Source organism: Macaca thibetana, chromosome 7, assembly GCF_024542745.1.
Source record: "Macaca thibetana thibetana isolate TM-01 chromosome 7, ASM2454274v1, whole genome shotgun sequence".
Classification (NCBI taxonomy): domain Eukaryota; kingdom Metazoa; phylum Chordata; class Mammalia; order Primates; family Cercopithecidae; genus Macaca; species Macaca thibetana.
Window position 1 is genome coordinate 57953618 of NC_065584.1, and position 19923 is coordinate 57973540.

The 19923-nt window shown below is 44.6% G+C and overlaps 1 protein-coding gene, 1 non-coding gene and 1 pseudogene across 6 annotated transcripts in view; 1 reads left to right on the forward strand and 2 right to left on the reverse strand.

The window, feature by feature from the left end:
- The first annotated feature begins 809 nt into the window (after positions 1 to 809).
- POLE2 (DNA polymerase epsilon 2, accessory subunit) overlaps positions 810 to 19923 on the forward strand; it is a 51525-nt gene continuing 32411 nt past the window's right edge. For 2 of the 5 annotated variants that reach the window (XM_050796909.1, XM_050796907.1), the window contains exons 1-5: positions 1690 to 1762; positions 6209 to 6309; positions 10202 to 10277; positions 15557 to 15634; positions 15771 to 15864. In XM_050796909.1, coding sequence (XP_050652866.1) covers positions 1695 to 1762; positions 6209 to 6309; positions 10202 to 10277; positions 15557 to 15634; positions 15771 to 15864 — 417 coding nt within the window. In that variant the 5' untranslated portion in view covers positions 1690 to 1694. Of the gene's footprint in view, positions 1763 to 6208; positions 6310 to 10201; positions 10282 to 15556; positions 15635 to 15770; positions 15865 to 19923 lie in introns of those variants that run through there. The other 3 variants (XM_050796906.1, XM_050796908.1, XM_050796910.1) reach the window with 3 other exon arrangements.
- On the reverse strand, positions 5235 to 5356 carry LOC126960445 (U6atac minor spliceosomal RNA). Its single transcript, XR_007727991.1, has one exon. It is a non-coding gene; the product is annotated as a U6atac minor spliceosomal RNA (small nuclear RNA).
- Positions 11975 to 12986, reverse strand: LOC126958529 (serine/threonine-protein kinase 16-like; annotated as a pseudogene).

A 19923-nucleotide genomic window follows, 5' to 3' on the forward strand; every position in this document is an offset into this window, starting at 1 on the left:
CCATACCCGGCTAATTTTTTTGTATTTTTGTAGAGATGGGGTTTCTCCATGTTGGTCAGGCTGGTCTCAAACTCCCGACCTCAGATGATCCTCCCACCTCGGCCTCCCAAAGTGCTGGGATTACAGGCGTGAACCACTGCGCCGGGCTTTTTTTGTTTTTGAGATAGAGTCTTGCTTTGTTGTCCAGGCTGGAGTGGTGGCATGATCTCGGCTCACTGCACCCTCCGCCCCCAAGGCTCAAGAGATTCTCCTGCCTCAGCCTCTCAGGAGCTGGGATTACAAGCACGCGCCACCACATCTGGCTAATTTTTGTGTTTTTTTGTATTTTCTTTTTTTGGTAGAGACGGGCTTTCACGATGTTGTCCCGGTTGTTCTCGAACTCTTGGCCTCAAGTGATCTGCCAGCGTCGGCCTCCCAAAGTTCTGGGATTACAGATGTGAGCCACTGCGCCCGGGCCCAGAGGTTTTTTAAAATGCAAAAACTAATACATATATTTTTGTTTCCCTTCCTTCATTAAACTGCGCTTTTTTAAAAAAGAAAAAAAAACCGTATACGTTGGAGGTCACTTTATATTGGTACTGCGAAATCATCCTCGTTTTATTTTTATTTTTTTATTTTTATTTTTTGAGACGGAGTCTCGCTCTGTCGCCCAGGCTGGAGTGCAGTGGCCGTTTCTCAGCTCACTGCAAGCTCTGCCTCCCGGGTTCACGCCATTCTCCTGCCTCAGCCTCCCGAGTAGCTGGGACTATAGGCGCCTGCCACCTCGCCCGGCTAGGTTTTTGTATTTTTTAGTAGAGACGGGGGTTTCACCGTGTTAGCCAGGATGGTCTCGATCTCCTGACCTCGTTATCCGCCCATCTCGGCCTCCCAAAGTGCTGGGATTACAGGCGTGAGCCACCGCGCCCGGCCTCATCCTCATGTTTTATAGGCCGCGTGTTTACTTATAAGTACTCCATGGTTTAGTCAACTCATTGGAGCAAGCGTTTTAAAGTGTGGCGGATTGACAGTCCACTTGGAATCAGAATACCTGAGTTCAGATCCTGACTCCACCACTTAACTCGTCGTTTCATCTTGAGCAAGTCCTTTACCATTTTTGTGTCTCAGTTTTCTCATCTGTAAAATGAGGCTGTTGTGGAAAAGACAGCACACAGCTCACCGGGCTGTCATGAGCAACACATCAATTCATACATTTAAAGTGCTTATGACAGTGCATGGCGCATACGAAGCCCTCAAGTTAAATAAAAATGGGGTAGGTGGGAGCGATGAAGATTTATAACAGCTTCCAGTAAATGTCGAGGCACAGTATTTCCAGAGCTTGTGCGAAGTAGGGAACCCAACAGCTCTCACGGCCTTCAAAGAAGGGGGATCCTGGGTCCGGGAAGCTCGGCCGCAGTCGTGGAATGTCTAGGGCAGCGGTGAGAGCGCTGTGGCTGGCTCAACGCAGCCCGACACCAGGGAAGACGCTCTGGCCCTCAATTTCCCGGCAGCAAAGGAGCGCGAGGTGATCTCCACTTTCAGCCTACTCGGTCCGGGGTTGCAAACTGCTAGGTGTGAGTGGCTGCGGCGCAGGGAGCCGGGACCAAGCAGGGATCGTAACAGGGTCGAGCGCGACCCAGGACAGGTCCGGAGGCGGAGCTGGGCCGGGGCTCGCCCGGGAAGGGGCGGAGCTGCGGCGGTGGCGCCAAATCGCGAATATGGCGCCGGAGCGGTTGCGGAGCCGGGCGCTCTCTGCCTTTAAGTTGCGGGGCTTGCTACTCCGGGGGTGAGTGGGCTTGGGCAGCTTGAGGGGCGAGAGGGAAGAGCTGGGGCCCGGCTGCCTCGTGCGGCAGCGGGACGCACCGCGGCGGCTCCCCGCGCGCGGAGAGGGGGCTTGATCTTAAATGACAGAGTTCTAAGAAGCGGCCGGGCGTGGTGGTTCACGCCAGTAATCCCACCACTTTGGGAGGTCGAGGCGGGCGGATCACGAGGTCAGGAGATCGAGACCATCCTGGCCAACGTGGTGAAGCCCCGTCTCTACTAAAAATACAAAAATTAGCTGGGCGTGGTGGCGCGCGCTTGTAGTCCCAGTTACTCGGGAGGCTGAGGCAGGAGAATCGCTTGAACCCAGGAGGAGGAGGTTGCGGTGAGCCGATATCGCGCGACTGCACTCCATCCTGGCGACAGAGAGAAACTCCATTAAAAAAAAAAAAAGTTCTAAGATCTTGAGGCTGCCGTGCCTTCTTTGGTTTCACCGACCCGTGCAAGGAGTTTAATGTTTCTTCTAGGCGGGCCCGGGCTCTTTTCACGTGTCAAACTGAGCCCGAGAAGCGGCAACCTGTCTATGGCAGCCGGTTATCAGCGTTGGTGACCCGGTCAGCTCTCAGGCTCCGGGGAAGGTTGCTGAGACATCAGATGAGAGACCCAAAACAGCCCGCTCGCACGTCTGCAGTTGCCAATTTATGTGAAAGTCAGGTTTCCTGGACATATCTGTGTTTCTGAGGACCTATAGAACATATTAACCTTTCCAAGATTTTTCTCATTAAATCTGTTACGTGTTTTAGAGTTCTCTGTGTGTGTGTGTGTGTGTGTGTGTGTGTGTGTGTGTATTTTTTTTTTTTTTTTTTTTTGAGACATGGTCTCACTGTCGCCGAAGCTGGAGGGCAGTGATGCGAACTTGACTTACTGCAGCCTCAACCTCCTGGGCTCAAGTAGCTGGGACTACAGGCGTGGGCCACCATACCTGGCTAATTTTTGTTGTATTTTTTGTAGAGACGGGGTCTGGCTATGTTGCCTAGCCTGGTCTTGAACTCCTGAGCTCAAGTAATCCTCCCGCTGTGGCCTCCCAGAATGCTGGAATTACAGGTGTGAACCACCGTGCCTGGCCTAGAACACAATATTTTATACATATTTAAATACCTGCTGAACTGGATATACCTCATTGTATCTGTTTTTATTGCTCTCGTGTGTGTAGATTTTTTGTTGGTTTTTGTGAGTTTTATGGGACTTTTAACTGTACTTTGGGTTAGTAATGGATATACCTTGGGGGAAAATAATGAGTTTTGTTCAATTGGTCCTTGACATTTTGAAAGCATGAGCAACTGATGAATTAACTTTCTTTTCACTTAGAATTTGACCTAATATTAAGCTTTTGTTCATTAATTATTTCAGTCATAAGTATACTTAAATCTGTTAGCTGCAAAGCACTGTGCTAGGGCAAGGGGGTGCAAGAGAGAGCAAGAGCTTTGTAGGGGGCAGATAGTGTATTCTATTGCTGCATGACAAATTACCCCACAACTTAGAGGCTAAAACAGTACACATTTATTATCTCACATTTTCTGTGGGTTAGGAATTCAGGTGTGGCTTCGTTGGGTCCTCAACTTCAGGGTCTTTTCACAAGGTTGCAGTCAAGATGGATCATCTCAAATGTTGACCAGGCAGCATTCGCTTCAAGCTCATTCAGTTGTTGGCAGGATTCAGTTCCTGATTGCCTTGCAGGCTGTTGGCTGGAGGCTACCCTCAGTCGCTTGCCATGTGTGCCCCCGACATGGCTTCATCAAGAGAGAGAGTCCGCTAGTAACTCTGAAGTAACCTAATCAAGGAAGTGACATCTTGTTATTTTTAAATTTTTTCTTTTCACTTTTAAATTTTACTTTCAAAATTACAATACAGTAAGTTTTTCTATCCCTTTTGCTATATTCTATTTTTAGAAACAAGTTACTAGGTCCAGCCCACACTTAAGGGCAGGGGATTACATAGGTGTAACTACTAGGAGTAATGGATTATTGGGGGCCATCTTAGAAGTCTGTCTACCATGGATATTAAATGACTATTTCACAGTTATTTAATCTCAATTGTGAAAGGGATTTCAGGAAAGAAGTGCTATGAGAGTGTATAATAACGTGTATAAACTGCTGTAGAGTCAGGGAAAAACTTCACTTCAGAAGTGGTTTGGGCTGACTGTTAAAGAATGAGCAGGACTTGGCCAGGTGTGGTGGTTCATGCCTGTAATCCCAGCACTTTGGGAGGCTGAGGCGGGTGGATCATGAGGTCAGGAATTCGAGACCAACCTGGACAACAAAGTGAAACCCCATCTCTACTAAAAATACAAAAATTAGCCGGGCCTGGTGTTGCGTGCCTGTAATCTCAGCTACTCAGGAGGCTGAGGCAGGAGAATAGCTTGAACCCGGGAGGTGGAGGTTGCAGTGAGCCGAGATTGCGCCACTGCACTTCAGCCTGAGTGAGAGAGCAAGACTCTATCTCAAAAAAGAAAGAAAAAAAAAAAAAAAAAAAAAAGAACAGGACCTGACTAGGTGGAGAGAAAAGTGGGAGAAAATGGCCATGTAAAGACCCCGAAGCAGGAGGAGAGTGCCAGGAAGGCCAGGGACATGGTATGAGCTTAATGGGATTTGGCAGGGGCAAGATCTTGTATGGCTTTGCAGGTTTTGGTCTATGCTAAGAACTGTCCCAAGATGTACCCAAAATGTATATGATTTTAGGGACTCAGTGATCAAATATTTATGGACCACTTTCAAGTGTATTTAGAACCCTGTGGAAGGATGGCACAGACTTCTAAGTTACAGTTTTAAAGTTATCTATAATAACTCAGTTCTCAGTTATCTATAATAAATTGGAGAGATGCAACACCTACACACAAAACAACTAATAAGCAACCCAACATATAGAACAATTAGTGTGATGAGTATAACAATAATATGTGAAATGTTAAGTTGTGTGCTACAAATACAGAATGGCATGTAATTAGCTAATTGTTTAATTCGGTAATCAGCAATAATATTGATGTGAGGTGTAAAGTTGTGTGCTGCAAATACAGAATGGCATGTAATGGCATGTAACTAGTTAATACTGTTCATTCTGATCATTATTGGGATTTAAGTCAGGAATTAATGTGATTTTATTTTATTTTATTTATTTATTTATTTTTTGAGACGGAGCCTCTCTCTGTCGCCCGGGTTGGAGTGCAGTGGCGCGATCTCTGCTCACTGTAAGCTCCGCCTCTCGGGTTCACGCCATTCTCTCGCCTCAGCCTCCGAGTAGCTGGGACTACAGGCGCCTGCCACCACGCCCAGCTAATTTTGTTTTTGTATTTTTAGTAGAGATGGGGTTTCACCGTGTTAGCCAGGATGGTCTCGATATCCTAACCTTGTGATCTGCCCACCTCGGCCTCCCAAAGTGCTGGGATTACAGGCGTGAGCCACTGCACGCCCAGCTGTGATTTTTTTTTTTTTTTTTTTTTTAATGATGGTCAGACTCATCCATGAAGCAGGTGGCAGTGCCTTAACAATATGCGTATTGTCAGGCCCGAGGGCCTCTTCCATCTTTGTCAAAGGGAGTGCCAACCTCTCTTTTCATATAACACAAATTCATGTGATTTTAATGAGTGTTGTTTCTATGATTATATTCAGATGTCATAGTTTTTTTAAGCCTTTTTCTTTTTTTGAGATGGAGTCTCGCTCTGTCGCCCAGGCTGGAGTGCAGTGGCACGATCTCGGCTCACTGCAAGCTCCGCCTCCCAGATTCACGGCATTCTCCTGCCTCAGCCTCCCGAGTGTCTGGGACTACAGGTGCCTGCCACCATGCCCGGCTAATTTTTTTGTATTTTTAGTAGAGATGGGGTTTCATCGTGTGTTAGCCAGGATGGTCTCCATCTCCTGACCTCGTGATCTGCCCGCCTTGGCCTCCCAAAGTGCGGGGATTACAGGCGTGAGCCACGGCACACGGCCAAGCCTATTTTTTTGTCTTATTTTATAATTGAAAACAGTGATTACTGGAATTTACTTTGAACAAGTGCATTATCAAATTAAATATATGAGTGTCTGTTATGTTCAGGATATGGTGCTTGACATTGAAACAGATGGACTCTTGCCTTAAATGTAGGGTAGTAAGTAGTACAAGGCTAATGTGATATATCAGATCTAAGGTATATGTAAATATGATTTTTAACAATTTCAGAAGAAAGGGAAGATTGCAGCAGGTAGAGCTGGTCTAGGAAGGCTTTTTAGAGGAACGATGTGATTTGAGGCTTTATGTTAGCAAGATATAGGAGGATGATTTTGTTCAGAAAGCACAGGAAAGATGAGTGCTATTTGAAGAGAGAAGTTAGTGTTCTTCCTTTCAGTGCCAGGTTGATGAGTGTTTGCCACTTTTTGGCAGAAAACTTTTAGCCTTTAATTACTAATGACCTGCCTCATTTTTTCTTTCCTTTTCTTAGTGAAGCTATTAAGTACCTCACAGAAGCTCTGCAGTCTATCAGTGAATTAGAGCTTGACGATAAACTGGAAAAGATAATTGATGCAGTTGAAAAGCAACCCTGTAAGTAATATTTTCTGATAACTCCTAAATTGTTAATATAGTTCTGCATCTTCAGTTAGATGTATAGATTTATAGTGAAGTTGAGGCTTCAGTATTAAGATGTCCCAGTGTTATAAGATGTATGCATGGTAGCATTTCTTCCCAAGGGGTAATACCTTTAGTTTATTTTAATTTTTTTTCTTTCTTTTTTGGGACGGAATCTCGCTCTGTTGCCCAGGCTGGAGTGCAACGGCGCTATCTCGACTCACTGCAACCCCTACCTCCCAGGTTCAAGCAATTCTCCTGTCTCAGCCTCCTGATTAGGTGGGATTACAGGCACACACCTCCATGTTGGGCTAATTTTTTGTATTTTAGTAGAGATGGGATTTCACTGTGTTGTTCAGCCTGGTCTCGAACTCCTGGGCTCACGCAGTCCACCTGCCTCAGCCTCCCAAAGTGCTAGGATTACAGGTGGGAGCCACCATGCCCGGCCTTCTTTTTTATTTTAACTGTTGAAGACATCCAAACCTTTAATTTAGTTGGAACCTCAAGATATTCCCCAAGGGCCCTTTTATAGTTCCTCTCCCCCAGTGGAGGTGTCACCACCGTGTTTCCTGCACTTGGCTTCTGATTTTGATCTGGTCCTTTACAGTCACTTTGTCTCTCCTAGTGGCTATTACCATGTCATATTTAAGTGAGGTACTCCTAAATGTTTGGGAGGAAAAAAGAGTGAAGTAAGCAGAGCTGCCATCTCTTCTTAATTTCTTCAGGGATTTTTTTTTTTTTTTAATAGAATGGCTAGTCATTTTAACTTAATTTTGTAAGTCTAAGTTAAAGGGCAGAGATAGTAACTTTTCAATAAAAAGCAATTCTACTAATGCACTGATAATGAATATACTAAACAGAGTTGGAAAGCATTTTACTGAAAGCAAACTATAGAAAATAGACTTTTTTTTTTTTTCCGAGGAGTCTTACACTGTCACCCAGGCTGGAGTGCAGTGGTGCAATTTCGGCTCACTGCAACCTCTGTCTCCTGGGTTCAAACGATTCTCCCGCCTCAGCCTCCCGAGTAGCTGGGATTACAGGTGTGCACCAATACACCTGGCTAATTTTTGTATTTTTAGTAGAGACAAGGTTTCACCATGTTGACCAGGCTGGTCTCGAACTGCTGACTTCAGGTGATCTCCCGCCTCAGCCTCCCAAAGTGCTGGGATTACAGGCGTGAGCCACCGCGCCCGGCGAAAACAGACATTTGTACAAAATTATATAATGCTTGTGATAAGTGGGGCCAGACATGGTGGCTCACACCTGTAATCCCAGCACTTTGGGAGACCGAGGCTGGTGGGAATGCCTGAGGTCAGGAGTTCAAGATCAGCCTGGCCAACATGGCAAACCCTGTCTCTACTGAAAATACAAAAATTAGCCAGACATGGTGGCAGGCGCCTATAATCCCAGCTCCTTGGGAGGCTGAGGCAGGAGAATCGCTGGAACCTGGGAGGCAGAGGTTGCAGTGAGCTGAGATTATGCCACTGCACTCCAGACCGGGTGACAGAATGAGATTCCGTCTAAAAAAAAAAAAAAAAAAGAATAAGTGGATTTCAAGAAAAGCACATTCTATAAAAGATGGTCGTTTTTTTCTTGAGTATACCAAAGTTATGAAACATAAGGTGACCCAGGAAGGTAGAGGTTTGGGAATTCCTTCAAGGCATTTCCTTTCTACACAGTGCTTCCTTCTTCTCCTTTTTTTTTTTTTTTTTTTTTTTTAGTAAGAGGGGGACAGTTTCACTCTGTCACCTAGGCTGGAGTGCAGTGGCACGATCTCGGTTCACTACAACCTCTGCCTCCTGGGTTCAAGTGATTTTCCTGGCCCAGCCTCCTAAATAGCTGGGACTACAGGTGCACGCCACCACACCCGTCTAATTTTTATATTTTTAGTAGAGACAAGGTTTCACCATATTGGTCAGGCTGGTCTTGAACTCCTGACCTCAGGTAATCCACCCACCTTGGCCCCCCAGAGTGCTGGGATTACAGGCGTGAGCCACCACGCCCGGCCCCTCCACTCCTTCTTCGTGTCCTTTTTTGGAAATTCACATCTGTTGAAACATGCCCAAAGGAGCTAGAATGGGACCACCAATACATGAACTAAACCTCTGTTCCACTGTTTTATAATTTGCAGTCCATTTCAGCCGTATACCTGGGGGAGTTTTCTGAGAGACCTCTCTATTCAACCTGTCAGTAAAACTGTATCAGCATGTTTCCTCCTGCCACTGCCACACTGCCATAGGGATTCAGGGACCTTTTTGTTAAATACTTAATACCACAAGCATGGGCATGGAAAGAAGAAATGCTCTTGCCCTCGGGAAAAAAGTCTGATATTTATAGCACCCTAAGGATAGAAGCGGGTATGGCTCACTCTCCACTTGATCTTGGTAGCCAAAAGGCTGAGAAGTGCTGAGTTCACTCTTAATGTTATATAGATGCTAGTCTCTTCAATTATATAGGAAGAAACATACTCCGTGATATAGGATAAATGGTTCTTATATCTCATTTTCATTCCTAAAGGCAGAATTTTACATATACCTTTGCTTGAAAATTCCTTTACATAAATTTAGAAAATGATACTTGTCTCACGCCTGTAATCTCAGCACTTTGGGAGGCCGAGGCAGGCAGATCACGAGGTCAGGAGATCGAGACCATCCTGGCTAACACGGTGAAACCCCTTCTCTCCTAAAAATACAAAAAATTAGCCGGGTGTGGTGGCGGGCGCCTGTAGTCCCAGCTACTTGGGAGGCTGAGGCAGGAGAATGGCGTGAACCCGGGAGGTGGAGCTTGCAATGAGCCAAGATCGCGCCACTGCACTCCTGCCTGGGTGACAGAGTAAGACTCCGTCTCAAAAAAAAAAAAAAGAAAAAGAAAATGATACTTGTCTCTGTGTACATTGATTTAAGATGGCACATGGTATTTTGCTTGACAGCATATCAAAGTGATTAAAAGAGCCCACTCTGGAATCAGACCTGGGTTTTTGTTGCTCTCTATCTCTTCTAGTTTTTGGGCAAAATTTTCAACCTCTTAAAGTTGTATTTTCCCTATCTATAAGATATGGGCATTTTAACATCAGTCTTACAGGACGTCTACCTAATGGAATAATGCTTGTAAATAAAGTACTGAGCATGGTGCCCCACATTTACTCAGTGCTTAATAAGTGGTAGCTGCTATTGTTATTATTGTTACTATCATGCTCATTGAAACTGAGCAGTTACAACGATAAAGTTATACTAATGTAACCTTATTAAAAGTGAGAGCTTAGGGAATTTTTTTTTTTTTTTTTTTGAGATCATGCCAGTGGCATGATCACAGCTCACTGCAGCCTCCACCTCCCTGGGCTCAGGTGATCCTCCCACCTTGGCCTCCTGAGTATCTGGGACTATAGGCGTGTGCCAACCCACCCAGCTAAGTTTTGTATTTTTTGTAGAGATGGGGTTTCACCACATTGCCTGGGCTGGTCTCAAACTCCTGGGCTCAAGCCATCCTCCTGCCTCAGCCTCCCAAAGTGTTAGGATTATAGGTATGAGCCACCGACCCTGGCTCAGAAATGTTCTTATAACTAAACAGGGTTTAGGAAATTAAGGCATTTGATTATATATTAAGGTATTGTAACTTTGAGTGTGGAAAACTTTGCAGTGAGCTGAGATTATGCTACCGCACTCCAGACTGGGAGTCTGGAGTGGAAAATTAAGGTATTTGAGATAAGGCTTTTGTTATTGTTCTGACCTAACACTTTTTTCCTCCAAAAACTGTATAATGAGAATCCCAGTATTAATATTTGCAAATTATTTTTGGGAAAAGAGCTGTCTGTGGAAAGAACTAATTTTTTTTTTGTTTTTAAAATTTGACTCTGCAATTCTCTTTTCAGTGTCATCAAGCATGATTGAACGATCTGTGGTGGAAGCAGCAGTCCAGGAATGCAGTCAGTCTGTTGATGAAACTATGTATGTGGGTACAGTTAACTTTATTCCTCATTGGAGGTGTTATTGAGCACTTAGTTTTAATTATTGTCTTGGAAAATTATTAGTGATCAACATTTCCACAGTGGTTGCTGTTGTTATTTCTGTATGTCTTTTTAAATAATGGCTTTCTTTGCAAACCTCATTATTAAATGATTCATCTTTACTGGTTTCTCCTAGGATTTGAAGTTACAATGTTGCTGTACCATTCATTACTAACTTTTGCTGCCTACCCAGCCAGTGGATCTGACTTTTTATTCTGTATGCTACAAATGAGTTGAATTGAAATGAATATTCAGAAGTATAGTTTACTTTGCTCTTAGGAAAGTACCATGCCCAGAGAAGTTCAGCAACTTTACTTGGTCACATGGTGAATGGCAAATGAGAGTAGGACCTCAGTTTTGTGACTCTACTATCTCATGTTTTTAGGTTTAAGAATTTATATGGCAGTAATTCTTCTGGGTTTTATTTCTGTGAATATCCCTCTTGATATGATACTTCTATCCAAATTCATGGCATTTTATTATGAATTGCCATGGAAAACACTGGGGAAAATGGGCTGAGAGACAGTTTTAACTTTGCCACTTCTTTCCTATTTGGGGTAATGGAGGTGACTGAAAGGAGTCATTATCTTTATTTTAGTCAGAAGTTGTAATCCTCTCCGTGTCAGAACTTATAACTGCTAAATAAATAAAGAAATACAGAAATTGAGGATTTTTAATTTTACCCTTGCAAACTCATTTAAAATACTAGTGTGACCAGGCACAGTGGCTCACGCCTATAATCCCAGCACTTTGGGAGGCCAAGGTGGTTGGATCACTTGAGGTCAGGAGTTCAAGACCAGCCTGGCCAATATGGTGAAACCCCGTCTCTACTAAAAATACAAAAATTAGCCGGGCAGTAGTGGGATGCACCTGTAATCCCAGGTACTTGGGAGGCTGAGACAGGAGAATCACTTGAGCCTGGGAGGTGGAGGTTGCAGTGAGCTGAGATCATGCCACTACAGTCCAGTCTGGGTGACAGAGTGAGACCCTGTCTCAAAAAATAAAATAAAATAAATACTAGAGTATAATGAATGTTCCTAAAGCAATCAATAGAAATTCAAAACGATTGTATTAAAGTTTAAGGATTATTATCCTAAAATAGACATTACTCATTGTTTACCCTAAAGTTACCTGTTATTTATTTATTTACTTACTTTCCCCCACATCAATCTGCATTCACTTTATTCTTCTGTTTATACATTCTCCTGCTCCCAGATTTGGAGGCAGAACATAATAATATGAGCTCAACAGTCCTGCACAGAGCCATGTACCATATCCCATCAGTTTTCCTTTTCCCAACCCCTGTCTCACCCCCACTCAGTAAAGCCCCTTGTCCAGGTGTTGCTCTTGGGGGTAAGAAAGCAGAAAATCAGGCTGGGCGCAGTGGCTCATGCTTGTAATCCCAGCACTTTGGGAGGCTGAGGTGGGCAGATCACCTGAGGTCAGGAGTTCGAGACCAGCCTGGCCAACATACAGTGAAACCGCATCTCTACTAAAAAATACAAAAATTAGCTGGGCATGGTGGTGTATGCCTGTAGTCTCAGCTATTTGGGAAGTTGAGGCAGGAGAATCACTTGAACCCGGGAGGCGGAGATTGCAGTGAGCCAAGATCGTGCCACTCTGCTCCAGCCTGGATGACAGACGAAAAAGAAAAAGAAAAAAAAAGAAAGAATGGGTAGAGAGTCCAGTGAGGGATGGGAGCCTCTTTCCAAGGCACAAGGGGCTACCTCCTCAACATGGCCACTGCTTTGTTCAGATTTGGGTAGTGTGCTGGCCAGGAGCTGGGGGCTGCAGTACCTCCAGCTGATTGAGGAGGCAAGCATTGTGAGGCTGCTGCAGCAGGTCCACAGTGATCACTGAGGCCAGGAGCTGCCACACTCCTGAAGAATGCATGGGGCTTTGTGGGATGCTGTGTTGGTTCTGCACAGCAAGGGCCACACTGTCACGTTTCCTGAACACCATTTCATAAGGGCCTTCCTCAAACATTGTGGCATGTATCACACAGCCCAGAGACCAGACACCAGTCTATTCATCAATGACACAGTGACTGCTCAGGGAAGAGCTCTAGGGCTCAGTAGGAGATGGTGTACTGGGTCGCCTAGTCCTGCAGGGTCAGGGCCTGGTGGGAGACCTTCACTCGAGGCATGCTTGATTCATGGCATCCAAGTCTATTAAAACTGGCTGCCCCTCATCTCCAAGCAAGATCCTGGTGGGCTTCAGGTCCCTGTGGGCCTAACCCTTGGCATGAATGGCCTCATGGCTGCTGTAGATACCCAGCAGCAGCTGAAAGATTTGATCATAAGTGAGGAAGTTGCCATCGTCCTTCGGCCTTTCTCTCCATTCCACAGTATACCTCTCTTAAAGAACGGAAGCAGCAGCCAGGCCTCATGCTCAGCACCCTGCTCCCTCAGACAGTAAGCCGTGAGGTAAAGGATTGAAGAGGCGATGCATGTTCGCTTCTTGGCTGGGCCTCCTCCTGGTCCTGCTGCTTGTGACGCAGGATTCACTTCAGGGCGTAGAAGTCTCCATCCTGTAACCTCTCCACTAGGTCCACAGAGCTGAACCCACCCTCCCCCAGGTTCTGGATGAAGAAATAGCTATTGTCAATGATGACATTTCCCTAAGAGAAGGCACACAGTGTGTGGCCCATGATGTCTCAGTCATCCTCCTCAAGGACTGTCTGAGGCTGCCAAAGGGCTGGTCCAGGGTGAGTGGGCTCTTCCAGAAAATGCACTACGTGCCCAGGGATCATGATTCTCATCAAGAGTAAACAGGTCCTAGTGACGCCAGTTCTAACAAGGATGGGGTCAGGTGCCCTAAAGCCTCAGGACACATAGCAACTACCAGGCTGCTTCCTCCAACCCCAGCCCACCTTTGGGCAGCCCCTGCTCCCACACCTGCCAGGCCTCAAAGGCAGGGCACAGTTTCAGAGGAGGTGCGAGCCTCAGGCCTATCCCTGGCCTCAGTGTGCAGTGCCAGGGTCAGCCAGCCCGCACTCCTCACTGACCTGGCTCGGCTATTTCTGTCAGGCTGTTTATATGTTACAGCCAACCCACATGGAGGTCCAGTGGGGACTGAACGGTAAAGGATTTTTGTACCTTCAGTTGTCAGAATCATTATATCATACCACAATAGAGGCTCTTGTTCTCATAGATGAAGAGAAGGCATGAGAAGTTCAATAACTTACTCAGACTGATCCACCAGAAAATAGTGGAGCAGTGTCTGGAGTCTAGAGTTTCCTCAAGTTCACTGATTCTCAGCTACTCCATACCTGTTACCTCTAGGGTAGCATTAACCTTTTTTGATCATTTTCAATTTGGGAGATAAACATATAATTTTAGGAAAGATTTTTAGGTTGGGATATTTATACAATAGTGCTGTGGAAATTTTTAACTTCTTTTAAACATGGTTGTATTATTAAAAGTGTCTGAAATTAAATATTTTTTTTTGGTTTTCCATCTCTAACACTATATACATATTGTATAAGTCTGAAAGATATGGCCAGAATTGGGGGGGGGGGGTTCTTTTTTTCATTGTATAACTTTTCCTGGGACACTTTTACATAACATTTTAGATTTGGCAGGATGCGGTGGCTCATGCCTGTAATCCTAGCACTTTGGGAGGCCAAAGCAAGCAGATGATGAGGTCAGGAGTTTAAGACCAGCCTGGCCAACACAGTGAAATCTCATCTCTACTAAAAATACAAAAATTAGCTGGGCGTGGTGGAGGGCACCTGTAATCCCAGCTACTTGGGAGGCTGAGGCAGGAGAATCGCTTGAACCCGGGAGGCAGAGGTTGCAGTGAGCCGAGATTGTACCACTGCACTCCAGCCTGGGTGACAGAAGTAGACTCCATCTCAGACAAACAAGCAAACAACAAACAAAAAAAATTTTAGATTTTTAAAATTGTTGGGGTTGGGCATGGTGGCTCATGACTGTAATTCCAGCACTTTGGGAGGCTGAGGCAGGCAGATCACTTGAGGTTAGGAGTTTGAGACCAGCCTGGCCACTATGGCAAAACTCTTTCTCTACTAAAAATACAAAAATTAGCTGGGTGTGGTGGCACATGCCTGTAATCCCAGCTACTTGAGAGGCGGGAGAATTGCTTGAGGCCAGGACGAAGAGGTTGCAGTGAGCCAAGATCACACCCCAGCCTGGGCATCAGAGTGAGACTGTCTCAAAAAACAAAACAAAAACAAAAAAATAAAAATTGTTCGAACTTAATCATATCCTTTAATAATACTGTAGCTCATGGCCGGGCACGGTGGCTCATGCCTATATTCCAGCACTTTGGGAGGCTGAGGCAGGCGGATCACCTGAGGTTGGGAGTTAGTGACCAGCCTGACCAACATGAAGAAACCCTGCCTTTGTTAGAAATACAAAATTAGCCGGGCGTGGTGGTGCATGCCTTAATCCCACCTACTCGGGAGGCTGAGGCAGCAGAATCTCTTGAACCCTGGAGGCGGAGGTTGTGATGAGCCAAGATCGAGACATTGTACTCCAGCCTGGGCAACAAGAACGAAACTCCGTCTCAAACAAAAACAAAAACACTGTAGCTCGTAAAAGTAGAGATTTCTTTAAGATGTGACTATTGTTTATATAATTGTTCTTTTTCAACAGATGAAATTCTTAACTGGAAGTTAACTTGATTAATTTTTTTTTCTTGTGAGTTTTGGCAATGCTTTCTTGTCCCTTGAGATGAAAATGCACAAGCTAAACCCCATAGTATTTTTGACACTATAAGAAATTGTGGGCCAGGCATGGTGGCTCACATCTGTAATCCCAGCACTTTGGGAGGCCGAGGTGAGTGGATCTCCTGAGGTCAGGAGTTCGAGACCAGCCTGACCAACATGGAGAAACCCCGTCTCTACTAAAAATACAAAATTAGCTGGACATGGTGGTGCATGCCTGTGATCCCAGCTACTGCGTGCCTGTGATCCCAGCTACTTGGGAGACTGAGGCAGGAGAATCACTTGAACCCGGGAGGCAGAGGTTGCAGTGAGCCAATATCACGCCATTGCACTCTAGCCTGGGTAACAATAGTGAAACTCTGTCTTAAAAAAAAAAAAAAAAGAAAGAAAAAGAGAAAGAAATTGTGTGCCTGGCCTAAGAAAATGTGAAAAGTGTGTTATTACAAAGACTTATAATGCAAGTTATCATGTTCACCTAGAGTACTTACGTTTTAGTAAATCAGGTCTGTGTTTTGTGGGATGTTTTTCAGAGAGCACGTTTTCAATATCATAGGAGCATTTGATATTCCACGCTTTGTGTACAATTCAGAAAGGAAAAAATTTCTTCCGTAAGTATGCCATCCACTGATTTTAAATTAATTTCAAATGTGCTTTTTTTTTCCAGAAGGTATATAGTCTCTTGCTTCACTTTTGGCTCACCTTTGTGTATTATGATAGTCAAAAATAGGCATTCTTTTTTTCTAGGCTGTTAATGACCAACCACCCTGCACCAAATTTATTTGGAACAGCAAGAGATAAAGCAGAGCTGTTTCGTGAGCGATATACCATTTTGCACCAGGTAAGTTTGGTAGCGGGCGGAGGGGAGGATATTAGGTAAACAGAGAAAAAAAGAGACTGTTTCAGTTTAGGGAAATCTCAGGGATGTTTAATGAATGGAATTTTGTGGTCCAAAATTGGTCATTCAATAAACTGTTACTGAGATTTCTGTAATTGAGACCATGTAGAAGATACAGAGCTGAAAAAGCTATTTTCCTCTTAACAACAATGATGGTGGTAAAAATAGTAGTTACCATTTAATACATGATATGCCAGTTAGCACTTAACATACATTATTTACCTCATTTAATCCTCATGATACTAATATATGTGTAAATGCTATTATTATCCCCATTTTACAGATGAGGAAACTGAGGCTTGAAGAAGTTTAGTAACTTGCCCATAGATCACATATAGTAAGACAGGATTTCAATCCAGCCTGACTCTAAAGCCCAGCCATTGCCTACTATACTTTACTACCTTCAAGTAGCTTACAGTCTATGAAGTTATAGACATTTGTGCAAATATATAAAGTAGAATTTTATATGTGCTATAACAGATACAAACAATGTATTCAATAAAAGAATCAGGGAGGGCTTCAAGGAAATGATGGCATTTGGCATGGACCTAGATTGCTTTAATCTTGTGGAAATGGGGAAAGGGTGGTGGTGATTGTGAACAAAGGTACAGCAAAAAATGGACTCTGTGCAGGAAATGATGAGAAAATCAGGAGTAGCATGGGATCAGTTTGGAAAGGCAAGTGGGAGCCAAATTGTAGGAGCACTTTGGATGCCACCCTTGGGAGTTGGGACTGTTCTCCTTGTGCCAGGTGCTTTGGAATACCAGAGAAAATCGCAGCCAGGTTTTTTGAGTGCTTCCTCCCCCAGCAGATATGGGGATGACTTAAGAGTGTGAGAGAAGCCTTCTAGAAGTCTGTGCTATTAGTCTTGGCATAAATGATAGCCGGGATGAAGGAAGTGGCAAGGGGTGTAGAATGAGGGCATCACCCTCAAGCAGCAGAAACTATAAGCACATGGTGACTGTCTGGATGTGAAGGAGAAGGGAGGGGGTGAAGAATCAGAGATGAGTAAGGCCTGGAGTCTGAGAGAGTAGAATATAGAATAATGCATTAAACAGGAAAAAGAGAATGTTTGTAGAAGGTGATGGCAGTTTCTGTTTTAAGCATTTGAGTTAAGATTGCCAGGAGAATATCAAGTGAAGTGTACATCTGGAGCTAAGGAAAGAGAGCTGGTAGCATGAGAGAGATTTGGGAGCATCTGCATAGAGTAAAAAATGGAACTACCAGGATGAGACCCTGGCAGAAAGAGAAGAGGGAGGCTAGGCGCGATGGCTCACGCCTGTAATCCCAGCACCCTGGGAGGCTGAGGCGGGTGGATCACCTGAGGTCGGGATCTCGAGACCTGTCTGACCAATATGGAGAAACCCTGTCTCTACTAAAAATACAAAATTAGCCAGGCATGGTGGCGCATGCCTGTAATTCCAGCTACTGGAGAGGAGGCAGGAGAATCGCTTGAACCCGGAAGGCAGAGGTTGTGGTGAGCCGAGATGGCGCCATTGCACTCCAGCCTGGGCAACAAGAGCGAAACTCCATTTCAAAAAAAAAAAAAAAAAAGAGAGAGAAGAGGGGAAGCGGATAGATAGAACTTGGGGGCCAGGCGAGGATGGTGTTATATGGTAGAAGCACAAGAAGGCTTCAAGGAGGAGCAGATGGTCAGCAGTAGGTTAAATAAAGGTTGAAAAGAATGATCCTTGAGGAAACAGTATCCTCTGCTGCTTTCATTGCTGACATAGTGTTGCCAGGTTAATCTGTCCAAAGTGTAGCTCTGACCACCTCATGGGTTTTGCACAGAAGTCTTTCAAGGAAATTCACTGCCTATTAAATGCAGATTATCCTTAATATGTAAGATCTTCTCTCACACATAATTGTCCTAATCTCTACTTTTCCTCTAGTCATACTCTGTGCTGGAGCCAAAACTGAAATATGGAATTCTTGTTTCTGTTTCTTTCACTACTTCTGTGACTTTGTTTATCCTGTAGACTGCTCTTCCCTCTTATCTCCACTGTTGAAACTGTCCTAATTTTGGAAGGCTCTTCTCAGATTCCTCCTTTCTGGAGCCCTTCTTGATCTTCAGTTGGATACAATCTTTTTCTTTTTTATTTATTTTATTTTTGAGATGAAGTCCCGCTCTGTTGCCTAGGCTAGAGTGCAGTGGTACAAACTTGGCTCACTGCAACCTCTGCCTCCTGGGTTCAAGTGATTCTTCTTCCTCAGACTCCCAAGTAGCTGGGATTATAGGCACATACCACTACACCCAGTTAACTTTTTTATTTTAGTAGAGACGGGGTTTCACCATGTTGGCCAGGCTGGGCTCGAACTCCTGACCTCAAGTGATCTGCCCACCTCAGCCTCCCAAAGTGCTGGGATTACAGGCCTGAGCCACCATGCCTAGCTGAATGCAATCTCTTTCTGCTCGAACCGAGTAGTACGTCCTTTTTTTTTTTTTTTTTCCTGAGGCAGAGTCTTACTCTGTTGCCCAGGCTGTAGTGCAGTGGCGCAATCTCGGTTTGCTGCAACCTCTGCCTCCCAGGTTCAAGAGATATTCCTGCCTCAGCCTCCTGAGTAGCTGGGACTACAGGCACATGCCACAACGCCCGGCTAATTTTTTGTATTTTTAGTAGAGACAGGGTTTCACTGTGTTAGCCAGGATGGTCTCAATCCCCTGACCTCGTGATCGATCCACCTGCCTTGGCCTCCCAAAGTGTTGGGATCACAGGCGTGAGCCACTGAGTCCAGCCGAGTAGTACGTCTTTTATGTCACTGACTGGACTTGGCCCTACCTTGCATTTGAGGTGTTTACCCTGTGATTAGACTGTGAATTCCTTGTTTATCTCCTCTGCCACATTTGGCACTGTCCTTTATACAAAGAAGGTGCTTAGTAAACACCATATTTCTTTTTTCTTAAGTATGTTTTGAAGTCTACTCTGTTATTGTGGGTGTGCCACTTATCCCTTTTGAGCCTCATTTATTCATCTGTGAAATAAACAGGTTGAAGTTCAGTCCATTCATATTTTCATTGCAGTTATCTTCCAGAAAATCAATCTGATGTTTTCATTATCCTACTTCAAAATATTTGTTTCTCATTGTCTATATGATAAACTTCTTGGCTGGGGATACAGTTTGTATTGTCAGGGCTTTTTGAGTTGGAGGTTACGGAAACTCAAATTGATTAAAACTGAAAAAGGAATATATTGGTTTAGCTTGTATTATGAAGTCTAGAAGTCCACCAGTTTCAAGCCTGGCTGGATCCAGGTGTTCACACAATATCAGGAGGCATCTGTCTCTTTCCATGTCCCAGCTCTTTTAAAAAATTGATTTTACTTTCAAATAGGTTCTCCCTATAAAGTGACAAAGATCTCCACTAGTAGCCTTAGCAACTCTTGGAAAGAGAGTTCCTCTTTTCTAATAGTTCTAGCAAAAGTCTTGAATCTGTCTTTTTTGAGCCTACCTTGAAGCACTTGCTCATCCTTGAACCAATCACTGGCCAAAAGGATGGAGTACTTTCATTTTCTAGGCCTTGAATTCCTATCTATAGAAAGGGGAAGGGGTATCAATCCTACCTAAACTATATGGACTGAGAGTTGGGGAGGGAAGTATCCCCACATGGATCTTACTAATCTCTGGCCTTGTCTGCACTCCATAATTCAACTGTGTTAAACTTTGCATAGCTTCCTAAATACTCTAACTCTTATGGTTTCTCTGCCTGAAATGCCGTTTTTTTTTTTTTTTTGAGACAGAGTTTCGGTCTTGTTGCCCAGGCAGGAGTGCAGTGGCACGATCTCAGCTCACTTAATCTCTGCCTCCCGGATTCAAGCAATTCTCCTACCTCAGCCTCCTGAGTAGCTGAAATTACAGGCACCTGCCACCATACCCAGCTAATTTTTGTATTTTTGGTACAGACGGAGTTTCACTATGTTGGCCAGGCTGGTCTCGAACTCCTGACCTCAGGTGATCCGCCCTCCTTGGCCTCCCAAAGTGCTGGGATTACAGGCGTGAGCCACT